The sequence below is a fragment of the Dermacentor andersoni genome, chromosome 6, assembly GCF_023375885.2.
Source record: "Dermacentor andersoni chromosome 6, qqDerAnde1_hic_scaffold, whole genome shotgun sequence".
NCBI lineage: Eukaryota > Metazoa > Arthropoda > Arachnida > Ixodida > Ixodidae > Dermacentor > Dermacentor andersoni.
In genome coordinates this window covers 17,225,211-17,242,379 of record NC_092819.1, presented here as the reverse complement: position 1 = coordinate 17,242,379, position 17,169 = coordinate 17,225,211, and the positions used below count along the sequence as shown (strand labels likewise).

Genomic DNA, 17,169 nt, shown 5'->3' with positions numbered 1-17,169 from the left:
GCGCGTCTTCTTCTTCACACTGCGAATATCTTTGCTCCGATTCTGTCAAAGCTCTTGACGCGTAGGCGACCGGCTGCCAGCAGTCCCCATGACGTTGCAGAAGCGCCGCACCAACACCACTCTGAGAGGCATCTGCAGTTACTTTTGTCTCCAGACTTGGATCAAATATAGCAAGCAATGGTGCATTACTTAAGTCCCGACATATAGCCTGCCATTCCTTTTCGTGGGTTGGTGTCCAATCAAAGATGACACCTTGTTTGACGAGGGATCGTAAAGTAGACGTGCGCTGCGAGAGTGACGGTAGGTACTTGCTGAAGTAGTTAACGACTCCCAGCAGTCTTTGTACCGCCAATTTGTCCTGAGGTTTTGGCATTTTTAAAAGACCGTCAACGAGATCTGGATTTGGCCTAATGCCCTTGTCGCTAATGATGTCACCCAGGAAGAGTACTTCTTGCAGGCCAAAGCGACACTTGGATGCATTGAAGGTAAGGCCTGCCTTTTCAGCTGCTTCTAATACTCTGTGCAGCCTCTCATCGTGTTCAGCCCTGGTCCCTCCCCAGAATAGCACATCGTCTACGTACACGCGTACACCTGGCAGGCCATCAAAAACCTCGTTAAGGGCTTTTTGAAACACTTCGCTAGCCGAAGCTATACCGAACGGTAGCCGAAGAAAGCGATAGCGGCTGAAGGGCGTCGCGAATGTGCATATCTTCGATGACTGTTCGTCTAATGCGATTTGATGAAATCCCGCATTTGCGTCGAGACGCGAAAAAAACTTCGCGCCTGCTAAGTCTGCCTCAATATCCTCTCTGCGCGGCATTTGGTAGTGCTCCCTCTTGATGTTTTCGTTGATGCGTCTTGGGTCCATGCAGACTCGCAATTTGCCGTCTTTCTTTAGTACAATGACAAGGGGGCTTACCCAATCTGTGGGGCTGCTGACCTTCTGGATGATGCCTTCCTTTTCCATTCTGCCTAGTTCAGTACGGAGAGGCTCTTGCAGGGACAGGGGCACTCTTCTAGCTGGCTGGACGACTGGCACGGCATCCTTGTGCAGCGCAATCTTGTATTCACGCGGAGCGCGCCCTGTTCCATGGAAAAGACGTGGGAACTCCTTCACAATTGCTTCGGTGTTGCTCGTCGTCACGCAGTCAACAGCGCGCTGTACGATTCCTAGCTTCTCGCTGGTTTCTAAGCCTAAGATAGCGCTGTGGTCCTTCTTTACCACAAAAAAACTTGCGCACGCCTTGCGGTCGCCAATCTTGATTGGCGCTGAAAACTTCCTAACATGCTTGATCATGTTGCCCCCATAGGATCTCAGAACGGCGCAACTGGGCATCAGACTGGCCATCTTGAACTTGCGAAATATTGAAAGTGGCAACACGTTTGCTTGCGATCCTGTGTCCACCTTAAAGGAGACGTACTTGCCGTCAATGCATGCGTTCACATGCCAGTCTCGTTCTCTGCTTGCGCTGCTGCTGGCGACATTCAGTACCTCGAAGTCGTCGTTTTGATGCTGTACTTCGTATACGCGCTCTTTCTCACTGCAGCAACATGCGAAGTGATTTCGCGCATTACACGAGTAACAGACTTTGCCGTAAGCTGGACAGCGTCTAACGGCATGCCTTCGGTTGCAGCGGCTGCATTTTAGGTCGTGCCTGGACCCTCTAGGAGTGCTCTTGCTGGCTGTGACAGCGTTCATATCGAGTTCTTCCTTTGTTTTCTGCCAGAATTCGTTTTGGCGTGTTGATGTTTCAGCCGCCTTGCATAGGATGACAACCTTTTCCAAGGTCAGGTTTTTGTCCCTGAGCATCTTTTCTCGAAGCCTTGGCGAGTTTGTTCCAAAGACAATTTGGTCTCGTACCATGTCGTCTGTCATGGTCCCAAAGTTGCAGTACTGCGCTTGTTTTTTCAACTCGCGTAGAAACTGCTCAAAAGGCTCCGCCTCACCTTGACTACGAGAGCGGAAAACGTATCGCTCGTGGATTTCATTCTGTTGCTCCGTGCAGTATTCTTCGAACTTGGCAATCACGGTATTATAGTCTTCCTTGTTCTCTTCTCCGCTGAACACAAAATTGTTGAAAACGTCCAAGGCTTCCTCCCCCGCCACGCTGAGGAGCAGGGCCATCTTCGCCGCTTCCGACCTTGGATTGGCTTTGCATACCGTCGCTTGCAGAAAAAACTCGAACTGCTGACGAAACCGCTTCCAGTTCCTTCCGCCATCCGCTGTCAGGCGTAGCGGTTCAGGTTGCCTCAGGTGCTCCATGTCGTTGCTTCTCACGTTCGCCTATCCCAGGTACCATTCGCTTGAGCTGGTAGCCTTGCATCCCACTTCTGACACCATGTTTCGTTCTCGTGTGCAACGAACAGACTGGACAGCTGGGTTGTCAAGAAGCAAAATCACCCACGCCTTTATTCTGCATCGTTATTTATAGTCGAAGGTGGAAAGGGTTAGTAACAGTGAGGGGCGGGTACATGCACGTGGCAATCGTGCATGTAGATAGCACATGCGCTTTCATCAGATACGATACAGCAGGTGTAAGTGCAAGTTTCCTACAAAGATATCTCAGCTGTATATATGCTTTTGTGCACGTCCGGTTAATGTGAACATCCCATTTTAATGTGTTTGTAATGGTATCACCCAAGTATATAACTGTGTTGGCTTCTGTTACTTGTAATCGCATTAGATTAATTAAAGTGAAAATGAGACATCCACCCAATCGTAGCAATTGCTACAAAGGAAACCCATACGGTTTCCTCGAAAGAATAGCCACCAGTTAAATGGAATTTATCCTGGTCTGGGACGAATTTTTTTCTTTTAACTGCGAGGCTTTTCTTTCGAGGAACGCGTATCGGTTTCCCTTGTAGCAATTGCTACGATTGGGCGGATGTCTCATTTTCCCTTAATTAATTTCTATCCGCCTTACAGGTTTCTGCAGAGCTATGCATCAATCCCATTAGATGATACACAAATTTCTGCGGAAGAAAATATTGCGCAAAGTATGCAAATATTGTGGAAGAGAGCTTTTAAGGATAATAAATTTTGTATTCTTGAGTAGCCCATAGGGTCTCTGATCATGAAAAGTAATATAATGCCCTTTTTAGAACTCGGAAACTACTGCATTTCTTTACTTTCAATTAATGTAACTTCTAAAGTGTTATTTTCAGCTAATACAGCCAAACCTTAATATAACAAAGTTGTCCTTGCAGTGGTGAATTTCGTTAATACGAGCTTAAAATTTCAGCAGTAAAAACAAGTGCACATTTTCCCTGAGATTTCTGGTGGATAGTATCTGGGCAGGTCATGTAATGCGCAAGTTAGATAACCATTGGACAATTAGGGTTACAGAATGAGTACCAAGAGAACGGAAACGCGATCGAGGACAACAGAAGACTAGGTGGAGCGATGAAATTAGGAAATTTGCGGGCGCTAGTTGTAATTGGTTGGCGCGGGACAGGGGTAATTGGAGATCGCAGGGAGAGGCATTCGTCCTGCAGTGGACATAAAACAGGCTGATGAGGATGATGATCTTGTCAGTAAACAATTACAACCAAATTACAAGAAGTTTGAGCCACAATAGTGAGGTTATGAGTGCCAGCATGTGCAGTGCAGATTGTTCTGAGAACAATGCATCGACATGGCTCACGGTGTTTGAGATTTGCAAGGGTTGTGTGGCGCGGTGCCGTAAATCTTCGATGCCATGGCTGACCGCACTTAGTTCCCACAGCCAGCACCCACAAATCAAGAACAAGAGTGTAAAGAGATTCAAATATTCATCCTGAGCTAAAAAAAAAAAATAAGTGAATAAAATAAAAGAAGTCACAGCTCCACAAGAAAGGCGGAGCGAAGAGACAACTACACAAAGTAAGGTTTGTAGCTTTATCATTGTCACATGCTCAGGAAAACATGAACAGACCTCAATAGATGACCACGAACTCACTGTCACAATGCAAGCGAACGTTTTGGACCATGTTTGGACGTTTGACCATGAAAGTTTTAATGGCCAACACTAGGTGCGTGCAGGAACCCAGTGCACATCAAGGCACCAACCGTCTCGACTCAGCCGTTTCACTTGCCGTGGAGAGATTACCTCCAAGATACGGTGCGTGGAATGTGTATGCATGCATGCGAGGAAGAAAGGGGAGATAGGTGTGCATTCCTGACGCCTCCGCAAGTTCATGCTTGATCAATTCACCACGTGTTCGTTTCCTCCCCATCTCCTTTGAGCAGATTGGATTGTCAGCTCTTGTATTTCCTCGAGCGCTGCGAGCTGCCGCTCACTACGTGGCCTCCGCCAGTTGTTTACCAACGCGACAAATGGTGTAGTGTAGCAGTGTTTCCTGCTTTCTGTGCCCCATTCTGCACGCTTTGACAGTGTTTTCACCGCTCAAGCTTTTCATGCAGAAGGATGCTTGAGATAACTTTAGCCTTGGACAACATTTTTATAGTTTTTTGCCAGATTTACTAGCCATTCAGGCTGCAAGTACATGCTTGAAATGTCTGAAAACATTGTTAAATTAAAACTGTGTCATAAAATTACTTTGCTAAATTGCAAAAGAAAAGAAAATACGTGGTTTTCAATGGAACTAAGATTGGGAAATGAAAATAGCTTGCTACATTGCGAATTTCGTTATATTGAGGTTGGAGTGATGTTTCCTTTAGTCGCATGTGCTCACAACATGCATTTCGGAGTAATGTTTAAGAATGGCTATGGTCAATGAAGTCCAGGACTGTAAACACTCATTATTTGAGATTTCATGGCACCAAAACAAAATGTCCCTGTTAAATGAATATGGATTTATCAAAGGTATCAAGAAAACACTTGACACATGCTTACTACATCAACACACTATTTGCTGCTACTGCTGTGAACGAAACCATGGTTGCTGTCGGTATGATTGGGGATGGAGCATGTATAAAGGCACTTGGCCGACGCGCACACACATTCAAAACGAATCTACTGTTCGCTGCAACACCTGCAGAAACAACTGTGGCCGCTATAGTTGCAACCATGGGTGGCGACTACGCAGTTCATGGGTTTCTGACCCGTGCTCTTGGGACAAAGGAACGACAGCACAGTAGTGCAAACAATCACAAGGGCATTTATTGCACCTTTCATCGCCTGCTAGCTGAGTTGCTATCCGCAAAACATGCCGATAAGCGCACAACAAATCGCGTAAGTCCGACTCACCGCGACTGGATAACGAGCGAATATGTTCGCCCCATGCTGGACACCGACGCCTGGTCGTTTGTGCGTACGATCACGCGAACAGTGACAAGTTTGAACGATTGTGTTCATCCATTCCGTGGAAGGCCTCGCGAGACAGTCTCGTAGAAGCATGAATCGGCGCGCGCGTCGAACGTCCGCGCCGCTTGTCGATCCCGAGCCAAAGAGGAAGAGCCTTCTCCTTATTGCGCCCAAGTAACCCCGCCGTTAGGTGGCGTTAGCAGAGCAACACTCGCGCCATCTCTCATACTGTGCTTCAACCAGACCAACTGCCGCTGGCACCAAGCCACGGGGCAAAGCCGGTTTACAGGAGAAGGGAGCTATACAGAAAAACAACATATCAGGGGACGCATGAGTCGCGCATCCCCACATCCCCCCAACCTTAAATCACTAGATATACCGGCAAAACATGTCACATGGTCTAACATCAACACGTGCTTTGCGACCAAGGTAGTACATGCAACAGTGGCTGCGCTGAGGAAATGTCCACACGCTGTCCATAGCATGCGAGCTGACATTGTCCTTGGGTACACCGCTAGCTTCCGCTGGTCACAGCAGCAGCTCTGCAGACTCGACGGCACGATTCCAGGCTAGGACTCCAGAAACGGCGACGCAGTAGTCGGTACGAGCCAGCATCGCTCGCGCCGACGGGCCCTGCTGGCGAGAGCAGCAGTAGCTGTTGCAGCAAACGAGGTTGTTGTATCTCCTTTCCATCTCTATCTGTCACCTTGATTTCACAGCACACCATTTCTCTGCATTGTGCGGGTCGTTGAAAGACATCCCTCCGTGGGCACGGTTACTTTCGGATAGCTTACCGTGCGAGGCCTTCAACTGTGGACTGGAGCAATGACTCTTCCGATTGCAAATACAAGCCGAGTTTGGATTTGGATTCTGAGAGCTTCTCATCCGAGGAAAGGGTGAGTTCCGCAGCGTCAGATTCTGATGTTGAAACGGTGGGGTCTTCATCCCGGGAGCGTGCACGGTTCCTGAAAGTGAAAGGGAGCCGCACCCAACAGAGGTGTCACGTGTGTGCGAATTCTGTTCGAGGGAAAAAGAAAAAGACACCCGTGTTATGTGCGCTGACTGCAACAAAGGCTTGTGCCTGGACCCATGCTTCAGTATCTACCACACTGTGGGAAGTACTGAGAACAGTGTGTTTTTTTTGTGTGTGTGTTCCTCATTTATCTCCATTTTGTTTATTAGCAACACCTGCAGAACACTAAAATATGCATATTTTGTTGGCTGTGTTATTTGTGTCGTAATCATAATCAAATAAATAACTATGCTCATTCCCTGATATTCCCGAAACCAAGCCGACACTGGGGGTGCGTCACGGCCAGAAACACCCAAGAGAGAAAGGGTTAAATGTGCTGAGCAGTGGTACCCACAAGAACCTTGCTGAACGTGCTACCATGTTTGACTGATGTATGTTTGATGTGGTGCATTCTGTCACAGCGGTGAAAATTTTTTTATTTTGCTTTCTTGCAATGCTTACAGTGAACAATTAACCTGTGCATATGCTCCCAGTCATTTATGCGATTCCTTCTATGAGAAGACACTGTATACTTAACTGTATAACACACTGGAACCTCGTTATAATGAAGTTAAGGGGCAGCTGAAATTATTTTGTTATATCCATTACTTTGTTATATTGACTATTGCCCTTCACTGCAGTATGTAGCCAGTAAGTAGTTAATACTGCACCTGGGAGGCAAATTCCTGTTCTGGTGAGGGAGTGTCATTGTTAAAGCTTGGTGGGCCTTCTTAATTTGGTTGCAGCTGGACTAGTATAGCTCTGCTGGCTGTCGGCAGTTTCTTTTATTTTTTCTTGCTGTTGTTAGGTGCCGCTCCAAGCCTTAAAATGTAGTGGAAGGGAGGAGGATTTGAACTTGTGATGTTCAGATTAAAAGGCTGGTGTTGCACTTCTGTTTCAAGCCAACACTGGACCAGAGAAAAGACGTGGATAGCTGATATTGTAGTTGACATTAAGTGAAGAAAATGGAGCTGGGCAGGCCTTGTAACGTGTAGGGTAGATAACCGGTGGACCATTAGAGTTGCAGAATAGATGCCAAGGGAAAGGAAGTGCAGTTGAGGTCAACAGAGGTGGGGTGATGAAATTAGGAAATTTGCATGCGCAAGTTGGAATCAACTAGCGCAAGACAGGGGTAATTGGAGATCTTTGTCCTGCATTGTACATAAAAATAGGGTGGTGATGACGATACCCAGTGGTTTGCACAACATTAAACATGCAAAGAAGACTACGGCTCCGCAGCCTGCCAAACCGCTACGCAGCTGTGTATGCAAAGAGAAGACTCTTTCGCATGCGCAACATGCAAATTTTTAGCATCTGGCAAGACAGCCTTTACTATAGTACTCTTATGTTCCAATGTGATGGTCTTTCGCTTCCTCTTTCCACTTGGCTGAAACCGGCTAAACAGCGATGTGGTCGATGGGAACAGCTAGCATGATGCCATGTGCACAAAGTCCGTCGTGTTTGAGCAGCACATGACACAGAACACGGTGCGCAGACTACACAACTGGGGCGGTATTCTCGGGCGACCTCCATAACTTTTGGAGATAGTTTCACTTTTGCGTGATGTCACGAACCTGTTGAAGTGTGCGACCAACAGAGCTTGGTACAGCGGTAATATCACAAATGCGTTTGGCCCATAAAAGAAACTATCTGATTCGCCGCTTTCTCTTGGCTCCACGGCTCCGTAGTCCAGTCAGGTTTAACTCTATGTCTGCTCTGTGCGTACATTGGCTTGGCTTGGCTGGCTCTTGCTGGTTTCACACAATCTTGGAGTTCATGCTTAGCTGTGGCAGCCAGTGTGGCGTGCTGCTATGAAAGAAAGAGAAGGGGAAGCACTGGTTTCTTGGGATGCCGCGTGCGTGCTGCATGCATCATCATGGATATGTGGCTCAGCGCAGCTAGATGCGGCCTCCCGAGATTGCGATACCAGAGGGTGCACCCAGCTGCCTAACTTTGCCAGTTATGTGCCGCAGCAAGCGAGAGGTGTGATAATATAAAAAAGGAGTGGTGCTTGTATGCAGCCGCCATGTTAGTGGCGGTGAGAAAGAAGTCTTGCTCTACGGCATATTTGACGTGGGAATTTTGAACTGCTGCAAACGAATTAGGTAGTGTGGAACTTGGTGGAAAGCAATGTGCTCAGTGCACAACAGCTGGTACTTTTCGTTTCATAGACGAATCCAGTTCGTTAAATCAATTGGCAGAACAATTTTACTTCATTAAAACCAGGTTTTAAATACATGGCTCTCTATGGGTATTTCAAGGGAAAATATATTTACTTTGTTATGTCCATTATTTCGTCATAGCCCATCTCGTTATAACGACGTTCAAGTGTAAATTGAGACTTAGTTACTCAGTCATTACGAGCACTCACTAGATTAGGTGGATGTCTAATTTTTCCTTAATTAATTACTTCTCTCCACCTTGTGAGTTGCCGCAGAACTATTATGTCAAAACCTTGCCTTTGCTTTGAGTTGTCGACAGATTCGACTTCACTCTGCTCTCTGCTAGCCGCCTGGTTAGCTCTGATGGTAGAGCGGCTGCCCCGGCAAGGCGGTGGTCCCGGGTTCAAGTCCCGGACTAGGACGAATTTTTCTTCAACTGTGACCCTTAATTGACCCAATAAAGTTTTCTCTCTCTCTCTATCTCTCTCTCTCTCTTTCGAGGAACCCGTATGGGTTTCCTTTGTAGCAATTGCTACGATTAGGTGGATGTCTCAGTTTTCCTTGATTAATTACTCACTAGAAGATGTACAAAGCATGATCTCTGTCACCTTGACTCTTTCTCAATGGTGTCTGCAGCACCTTGGAATAAAATCTTGTAAATTTGGTACATTTATTGGTAGTTCGTTATAATTTTTGACTGAAGGGGTTATTTACACTGTCTGCAGGACTGGCTGGCACCATCGGCTGAGCAGGCTCTTCGCTGCCTAGCCGAATGTGTGGCTCGGGGACAACCCTGCCTGGTGCGGGGTTCCATAGGTGCAGGCAAGACAAGCCTGGTGCGCTCCCTGGCTTCCAAGCTTAACCAGCCCCTGGTGAGCGTGCAGCTGGGCGACCAAGCAGATGTACACACCTTGGTAGGCAGCTACGTCTGCTCTGATGTGGCTGGCCAGTTTGCTTGGAGGGAGGGGCCTCTGGCCCGAGCTATGCGCCAGGTAGGTTGGGATGGCCATTCTTAAGCGCTCAAACCATATCAGAAATGTTGTGTAAGGAAAAATGAAGGCCGCTTTATGAGAATGAGCATGTTTTAGTGTGACATGGGCTTTGTTATCATCACTCTAGCCCACTTCAGCTTGAAGTACAGCTCTGTTTTTGTCCTACACGACCTGTGTATGGCTGTCAATGTGGTATAATGGCAAGTTGAAGATGCTGTAAGGGTTGATAGCTGGTGTTGGCCTAATTAGCTTGTTGGCATGGTATGATCAGTGAAATGCCATGCTGAACTAAAAATGGTTTATATCCATTTCTAGAAAACTTGCTAGTTAACATTAGGTTTTAAATCAATGTATTTAGTGAGAATCTCAAGGGGAATTATAATTGCTTTGTTATATTATTTTGTTGTACCCTCTTGCATATAATGAGATTTTACTGCATCTCTCACACTGTAGGGCAGCTGGCTGCTATTGGAGGACCTGGAGAGAGCATCCCCTGATGTGTCAAGCCTGTTGCTGGCAGTGCTTCAGTCGGGGACAATGCCAGGTTTGCCACCCAGGGCAGCTGGCTTCCAGTTGGTGGCCACACATCGGGAATCAGTCCATCCAGTCATGTTGGCCACTGAAGCCCTGTGGTCCAATGTTCACCTGAAGCATCCCTCCCGTCAGGAACTGCTTGAGGCAAACATTCGCATTTCTCCTTTCCTTGTCGCCTTTCATATTCCTTGGTGACTCATAGCTTGCAGACTTCTACTACTGAGTTTGAAGCCATGATTTCTATTCCTGCTGTGGCAGTCTCATCAGGCCAGTGACTGAGATTTCTGGTCCTTCCAGCCATGTGCAGTGACGATTAGTCAGGCCTGCTTAACTCTTTGAGAGTCAAACACATAAATATACAGTGCCATGAACAAGTCCCAAATAAACTGCATAAGGGATTGATGTTTGGCTAGTTGGTGTTGCATTTGGATGAGGAAACAGTGCCTAAGACGAGGATAATGAAAAATCAACAACACATGTGCTGAGAAGGATTGCATGTGTCTTTCATTGCCCTCGTTTTAGGCGCTAATTCCCTATCCGAAAGTCCCAAATGGTCGATGCCGTATATTTAGCTGCTGTCTGTATGTTTGGAAAACGCCAATTTCTTAACTCTTGCTTGTCCAGCAAGTGCTGCCACCCTGTGTGAATACAGTCAACTCTCGTTACAATGGACCCTGACAATCCGACAAAAAATGTCCGTCTTATCCAAAGTCCATAACATCCGAAACGCCTCACTTCCGAAACTTCGGTCGCGAAGTGTAACAACGTTATTGCAAAGAGTGAATGATGAATGTCCAAAGTAAAAAAACAAACTAAAGAAGTCGCTATTTCACCCAAGAGGCAAAGCATCGATTGCGTAGCAAATTAGTAGGCAGCTATGAAAAGTAAGGATAGTAGCTTTATCGGCAGTATAAAGTTGTAAACATTTCCTTACTAACTAAATTAACAAGCACGGTGTCACGTGCGCCCAGGTAAACATGAACACGTCTCGCTCGATGAACGTGGAAAGTCGCTGTCAAAATGTTGGAGTGAGGAATCGCGGCAGCAGCAGCGATTGAATTAACCTTCGTGCCATCTCTTGCATCAACACAAACAAAACGTCGAAAGCAAAGCTCATACGATGCTACCGGCACTACGCACACTCGCAAACATTGCAGATCGCTTTCAAGATGAGCCCAGTGCGGGTCCGCACTTGGTCCACATCGCAGATCGCTTTCAATATGCGGTGCCCGTGCGGCCATGCCGTAAGCAGTATTGAGCCACGATTGTCTGCTGACCCTCACAAGTCAGTTGCCAGCCCGTGTCGACGCTGCAAAAGTCCGTTTTATACACCTGATTTCAAGAAAAAGTGCTGCAAGTTTTGTTCGCTGTAGCCGATAGAGCGCGGTCCGTTAAAAGCGAATTTCATTGCAATAATAATATAGGTGGAGCAAACTAAGGTTGAAATATTTTCTGTTATATCCGAAAGTCTGTTGCACGCAGGTTCATTGTAATGAGCGTAGACTGTACAAGGAATTTCTTAAAAACTGATATCTATATGGTTTCTAACATCTCAAAAGGGTCAAACGCTAGATGCTCGCTCGTTTATTGCTCACAGGGGTGCGATTACATTGGTTCACAGGCAGGCACTGGTATATACAAATGATGCTGCAGTATATAAACGATCCTGCCATGCCTGCATATCTTTTCTTGAGACTTGTAAAAATTGTTAGCCCCTCGTTGGCGATTGGACGAAGGATTACTGCAAGTTCCTGACCCGTTTGGTTTTTCTGGCGGGCGCATAACGATAGAGTTTTCTTGTGTGTGCTTATATGCAGTGATCGATTACCCTGTGAGCGTGCGGGCTGGTTGCTCTGCTGAGAGTCAAGTGGCGATTCCTAAGATGCCGACTACTGACCAAGTGCTGAATCAGAATATATATTATTTCAATGTACAGTCGCCGACTGATTTTTCGGACTCCAGAAATTCGGACATGCTCGATTATTCGGTCTGCTTCGCGGCACTACCATTCTCCCCATAGACCATAATGTATAACAACTGCCGAAAGTTCGGACACCTTGCAACCTCTCGTCGAATTTTTCGGACACATGATTGAGAGCACCATGCACCTACTCTGACCGGTGCACGGTTCGACTTGCTGAACGCCATTTTTGTTTTGAACGGAGCCTCCTTGCTGTCCCACGAAGTGGTGCTACTGCAAATCCCCGCTCATCATCAACGTTTCTGCCTGGTTCATGGCTACAGCAGTTCAGGTCTCAGCTTAGTAAGCCATGTCAAGACAATCCAGCAGCTGATTTGTTTCTTTCTTCGTGCACGACGCTGCGAGTAGGCCACATTTTTTGTTTGTGCGACTGGTATCGGCCTGACGGCATGGTGATGTTTGCTTTGTGTGCTGTGTCGAGGTTGCGGTGATGCAATGCAGCATACGGAAACATCGCATCAAGTGTCAAATAGCGCCGACAGTGCCCGCGCTGACTGCGCTGGGGAATGCCGGCAAGCGGGTGCCGGGAGACCTAGGATTTGTCGCCTTCCGATGTGCATCCTACTGACACTGAAAATGTTCTGCCGAGACCTGCGCAGTGGTTCCGGACACCGTCTCATTTGACACTTTCACAGGTGTTGACACTGCTGTACTGACATGTGTAGAACTCGACGACGGCGAGATCATTTGTTAGGTTTCTGCTGCACCGCCGGACGATGACTCCGAGTCGGAAGATGACACACCATGTGCTACGGTGCCGTCGCATGCGGAGCGTGTACAAGCAGTGACTGTGCTTTTAGCCGCCTATAGTGACCGTAGAACACTCTCCGGGATTCAGGCTTATCTGATTGCACGTAAACAGAACAGCGTGCAACGGCACATTCATGATTTCTTCAAGCCTACTGCTGAGCCCGAATAAGTGCGTGGAAGTAAAGGATCTCTTTTTTTTTTTCTTAATCTGCTCTTTCGGACACCTGTTTATTCGGACATTTCCGCAGTCCCCGTGAGGTCCGAATAAACGGTTGGCAACTGTATCTACATATTTATTCTTGTTATAAATATTTATGCTAGCCCATCTGCATTCATGAATAAACAAGACATGAAAATATTTTTTTGTCGCATTCATCATCATCATCAGCCTGGTTATGCCCACTGCAGGGCAAAGGCCTCTCCCATACTTCTTCAACAACCCCGGTCGTGTACTAATTGTGGCCATGTTGTCCCTGCAAAGTTCTTAATCTCATCCGCCCACCTAACTTTCTGCCGCCCTCTGCTACGCTTTCCTTCCCTTGGAATCCATTCCGTAACTCTTAATGACCATCGGTTATCTTCCCTCCTCATTACGTGTCCTGCCCATGCCCATTTCTTTTTCTTGATTTCAACTAAGATATCATTAACTCGCGTTTGTTCCCTCACCCAATCTGCTCTTTTCTTATCCCTTAACGTTACACCTATCATTCTTCTTTCCATAGCTCGTTGCGTCGTCCTCAATTTAAGTAGAACTCTTTTCGTAAGCCTCCAGGTTTCTGCCCCGTACGTGAGTACTGGTAAAACACAGCTGTTATAAACTTTTCTCTTGAGGGATAATGGCAACCTGCTGTTCATGATCTGAGAATGCCTGCCAAACGCACCCCAGCCCATTCTTATTCTTCTGATTATTTCAGTCTCATGATCCGGATCCGCAGTCACTACCTGTCCTTCCACTTACCACTTCCAGTGCCTCACTACCTATTGTAAACTGCTGTTCCCTTCCGAGACTGTTAAACATTACTTTAGTTTTCTGCAGATTATTTTAGACCCACCCTTCGGCTTTGCCTCTCCAGGTCAGTGAGCATGCATTGCAGTTGGTCCCCTGAGTTACTAAGCAAGGCAATATCATCAGCGAATCGCAAGTTACTAAGGTATTCTCCATTAACTCTTATCCCCAATTCTTCCCAATCCAGGTTTCTGAATACCTCCTGTAAACACGCTGTGAATAGCATCGGAGAGATCGTATCTCCCTGCCTGACGCCTTTCTTTATTGGGATTTTGTTGCTTTCTTTATGGAGGACTACGGTGGCTGTGGAGCCGCTATAGATATCTTTCAGTATTTTTGCATACGGCTCGTCTACACCCTGATTCCGCAATGCCTCCATGACTGCTGAGGTTTCAACTGAATCAAACGCTTTCTCGTAATCAATGAAAGCTGTATATAAAGGTTGGTTATATTCCGCACATTTTTCTATCACCTGATTGATAGTGTGAATATGGTCTTTTGTTGAGTAGCCTTTACGGAATCCTGCCTGGTCCTTTGGTTGACGGAAGTCTAAGGTGTTCGTGATTCTATTTGCAATTACCTTAGTAAATACTTTGTAGGCAACGGACAGTAAACTGATCGGTCTATAATTTTTCAAGTCTTTGGCGTCCCCTTTCTTATGGATTAGGATTATGTTAGCGTTTTTCCAAGATTCCGGTACGCTCGAAGTCCTGAGGCATTGCGTATACAGAGTGGCCAGTTTCTCTAGAACAATCTGCCCACCATCCTTCAACAAATCTGCTTTTATCTGATCCTCCCCAGCTGCCTTCCCCCTTTGCATAGCTCCCAAGGCTTTCTTTATTTCTTCCGGTGTTACCTGTGGGATTTCGAATTCCTCTAGACTATTCTCTCTTCCATTATCGTCGTGGGTGCCACTGGTACTGTATAAATCTCTATAGAACTCCTCAGCCACTTGAACTATCTCATTCATATTAGTAATGATATTGCCGGCTTTGTCTCTTAACGCATACGTCTGATTCTTGCCAATTCCTAGTTTCTGCTTCACTGCTTTTAGGCTTCCTCCGTTCCTGAGAGCATGTTCAATTCTATCCATATTATACTTCCTTATGTCAGCTGTCTTACGCTTGTTGATTAACTTCGAAAGTTCTGCCAGTTCTATTCTAGCTGTAGGGTTAGAGGCTTTCATACATTGGCGTTTCTTAATCAGATCTTTCGTCTCCTGCGATAGCTTACTGGTATCCTGTCTAACGGAGTTACCACCGACTTCTATTGCACACTCCTTAATGATGCCCACAAGATTGTCGTTCATTGCTTCAACACTAAGGTCCTCTTCGTGAGTTAAAGCCGAATACCTGTTCTGTAGCTTGATCTGGAATTCCTCTATTTTCCCTCTTACCGCTAACTCATTGATCGGCTTCTTATGCACCAGTTTCTTCTGTTCCCTCCTCAGGTCTAGGCTAATTCGAGTTCTTACCATCCTATGGTCACTGCAGCGCACCTTGCTGAGCACGTCCACATCTTGTATGATGCCAGGGTTAGCGCAGAGTATGAAGTCTATTTCATTTCTAGTCTCGCAGTTCGGGCTCCTCCACGTCCACTTTCGGCTGTCCCGCTTGCGGAAGAAGGTATTCATTATCCGCATATTATTCTGTTCTGTAAACTCTACTAATAAGTCTCCCTTGCTATTCCTAGTGCCTATGCCATATTCCCCCACTGCCTTGTCTCCAGCCTGCTTCTTGCCTACATTGGCATTGAAGTCGCCCATCAGTATACTGTATTTTGTTTTGACTTTACCTATCGCCGATTCCACATCTTCATTGAAGCTTCATTCCACGTCTTCATTATGGTCACTCTAAAATAATTGTGGTAAATTTTTTTCGAAATTGGTTGGTTTAAAGATTTTAAATCTGCAATGAAATAATTTGACTTTGGGGAGTCGAATTTGGTGAAAAAAGTTGACCCTCAGAGAGTTAAATTTAACTGCTTTACCCACTCTCACTCTTATTCACTTAACCCTTACTCCTTACTTCACTTGCCACTGGGACTCTCCCGTCGTGAAAAAATTTTTTGTGAAGCACGAGGTCGTGGGATCAAATCCCAGCCATGGCGGCCGCATTTTGACGGGGGCAAAATGCAAAAACACCCATGTGCTTAGGTGCATGTGAAAGATCCTCAGGTCGTTTAAATGTCTTGTGTCCCCAACTACATCGTGCCTCATAATCAGATTGTGGTTTTGGCACGTAAAACTCCATAATTTAATTATTTTAACTTTATGTGTCGCATATGGTTAGATTCCGCATTCATGAACGTTTACAGTCAAAGACCGATTTTCGGATGCCCAATCTTTTTCTTTCAGAGTCCAAAAAATCGGATGTTCACTGTATTCATTCCTTATTGGAATGCACGAAATGGTTACCGTTAGGCCGCCAACTAGGCTAAGTTCAAGTACTTTATTGGAATGGCTAGCAGCACTGCACACAGTTCTTGTTGGTGTGAAAAAGTATAGAGCAAACTTTTGTGCCACTGTTATTCCTTCAACTCAAAAGTTCCTCATATTGTCCATGTGCTGGGTTCAAATATTTTAGTTTAGACAACAGCGACATGAGAGATTTTGCAGTAAGATACAGTTTTACAGTAAAATTTTACGGTAAAATAGGTTAAATTTCGCCTCAAGGTGTGATTTCACAGCAACGTGAGCCATGCCGCCATGAAGCCACTTTTATGGCAAAGTTCTCCACCATCAGCGTTGCCAAATAGGTTGGGAACAAAGCAGCTGGTTGAAAATATGACATGGATGATTAGTGCATCCATGAATGGAGACAGTTTTTACAAATATTCGGGCATTGTATACAGTTGTTTCCATGAGTTTAGCGCACACCTTTTTTTTAACGGGGTGTTGCAAATGGGGGTGTGGCTTGTATGCGGAAAAATATGATATTCATTTGTTTCGAATGCTTTGAAAACTTTGAATACTGAAATTCTACCTGAAACGAATATTTAATAGCATACTGTTCAGTGGAATATTTGAAATATTGAATATTCACCTAAGCCTAGTAACTGTGTCTGTGAATGTTATTTCGCAGGTGTTTCCATTCTTTCTTTAAAATTTCCTGTTTCCATTTTCCTGAGTGTAGGGTTCGCAGAAATGTATGACCCCAGTTAACCAACCTCCTTGCATTTCATTCTTTATCTCTCGTAATAAAATAAAATTTAATACAGTCAACTTCTGTTAATTTGACCCTGACGAGACTGATGAAATCGATGGTCGAATTAAACAAAATGCAGAAAGAATGCCAAAACACACTGCTGATTCATTTGGTAGTATTTTCCTATTCTAACCAACCCCCGAATCAAACACGTGCTCACTTTCTATGTGTCCAAACTAGAAAAGTAGTGACAAATGACATTAAATCTCCTAAACAAAGTAGTAACCTAATGCACACCTGTTCTTTTTTTTTTTTTTTTTTTGGAAAGACAAATGGGCAA

General features: G+C 45.7%; 1 protein-coding gene across 1 annotated transcript in view; it reads left to right on the top strand.

Annotated features, from left to right (window-relative positions):
- The window catches only part of LOC126521268 (midasin), a 386,114-nt gene that overhangs the window by 34,384 nt on the left and 334,561 nt on the right, over window positions 1-17,169 (top strand). The window contains exons 5-6 of the mRNA XM_050169921.3: window positions 9,146-9,412; window positions 9,866-10,090. Of these exons, the coding sequence (XP_050025878.1) occupies window positions 9,146-9,412; window positions 9,866-10,090 (492 nt within the window). The remainder of the gene's footprint in view (window positions 1-9,145; window positions 9,413-9,865; window positions 10,091-17,169) is intronic.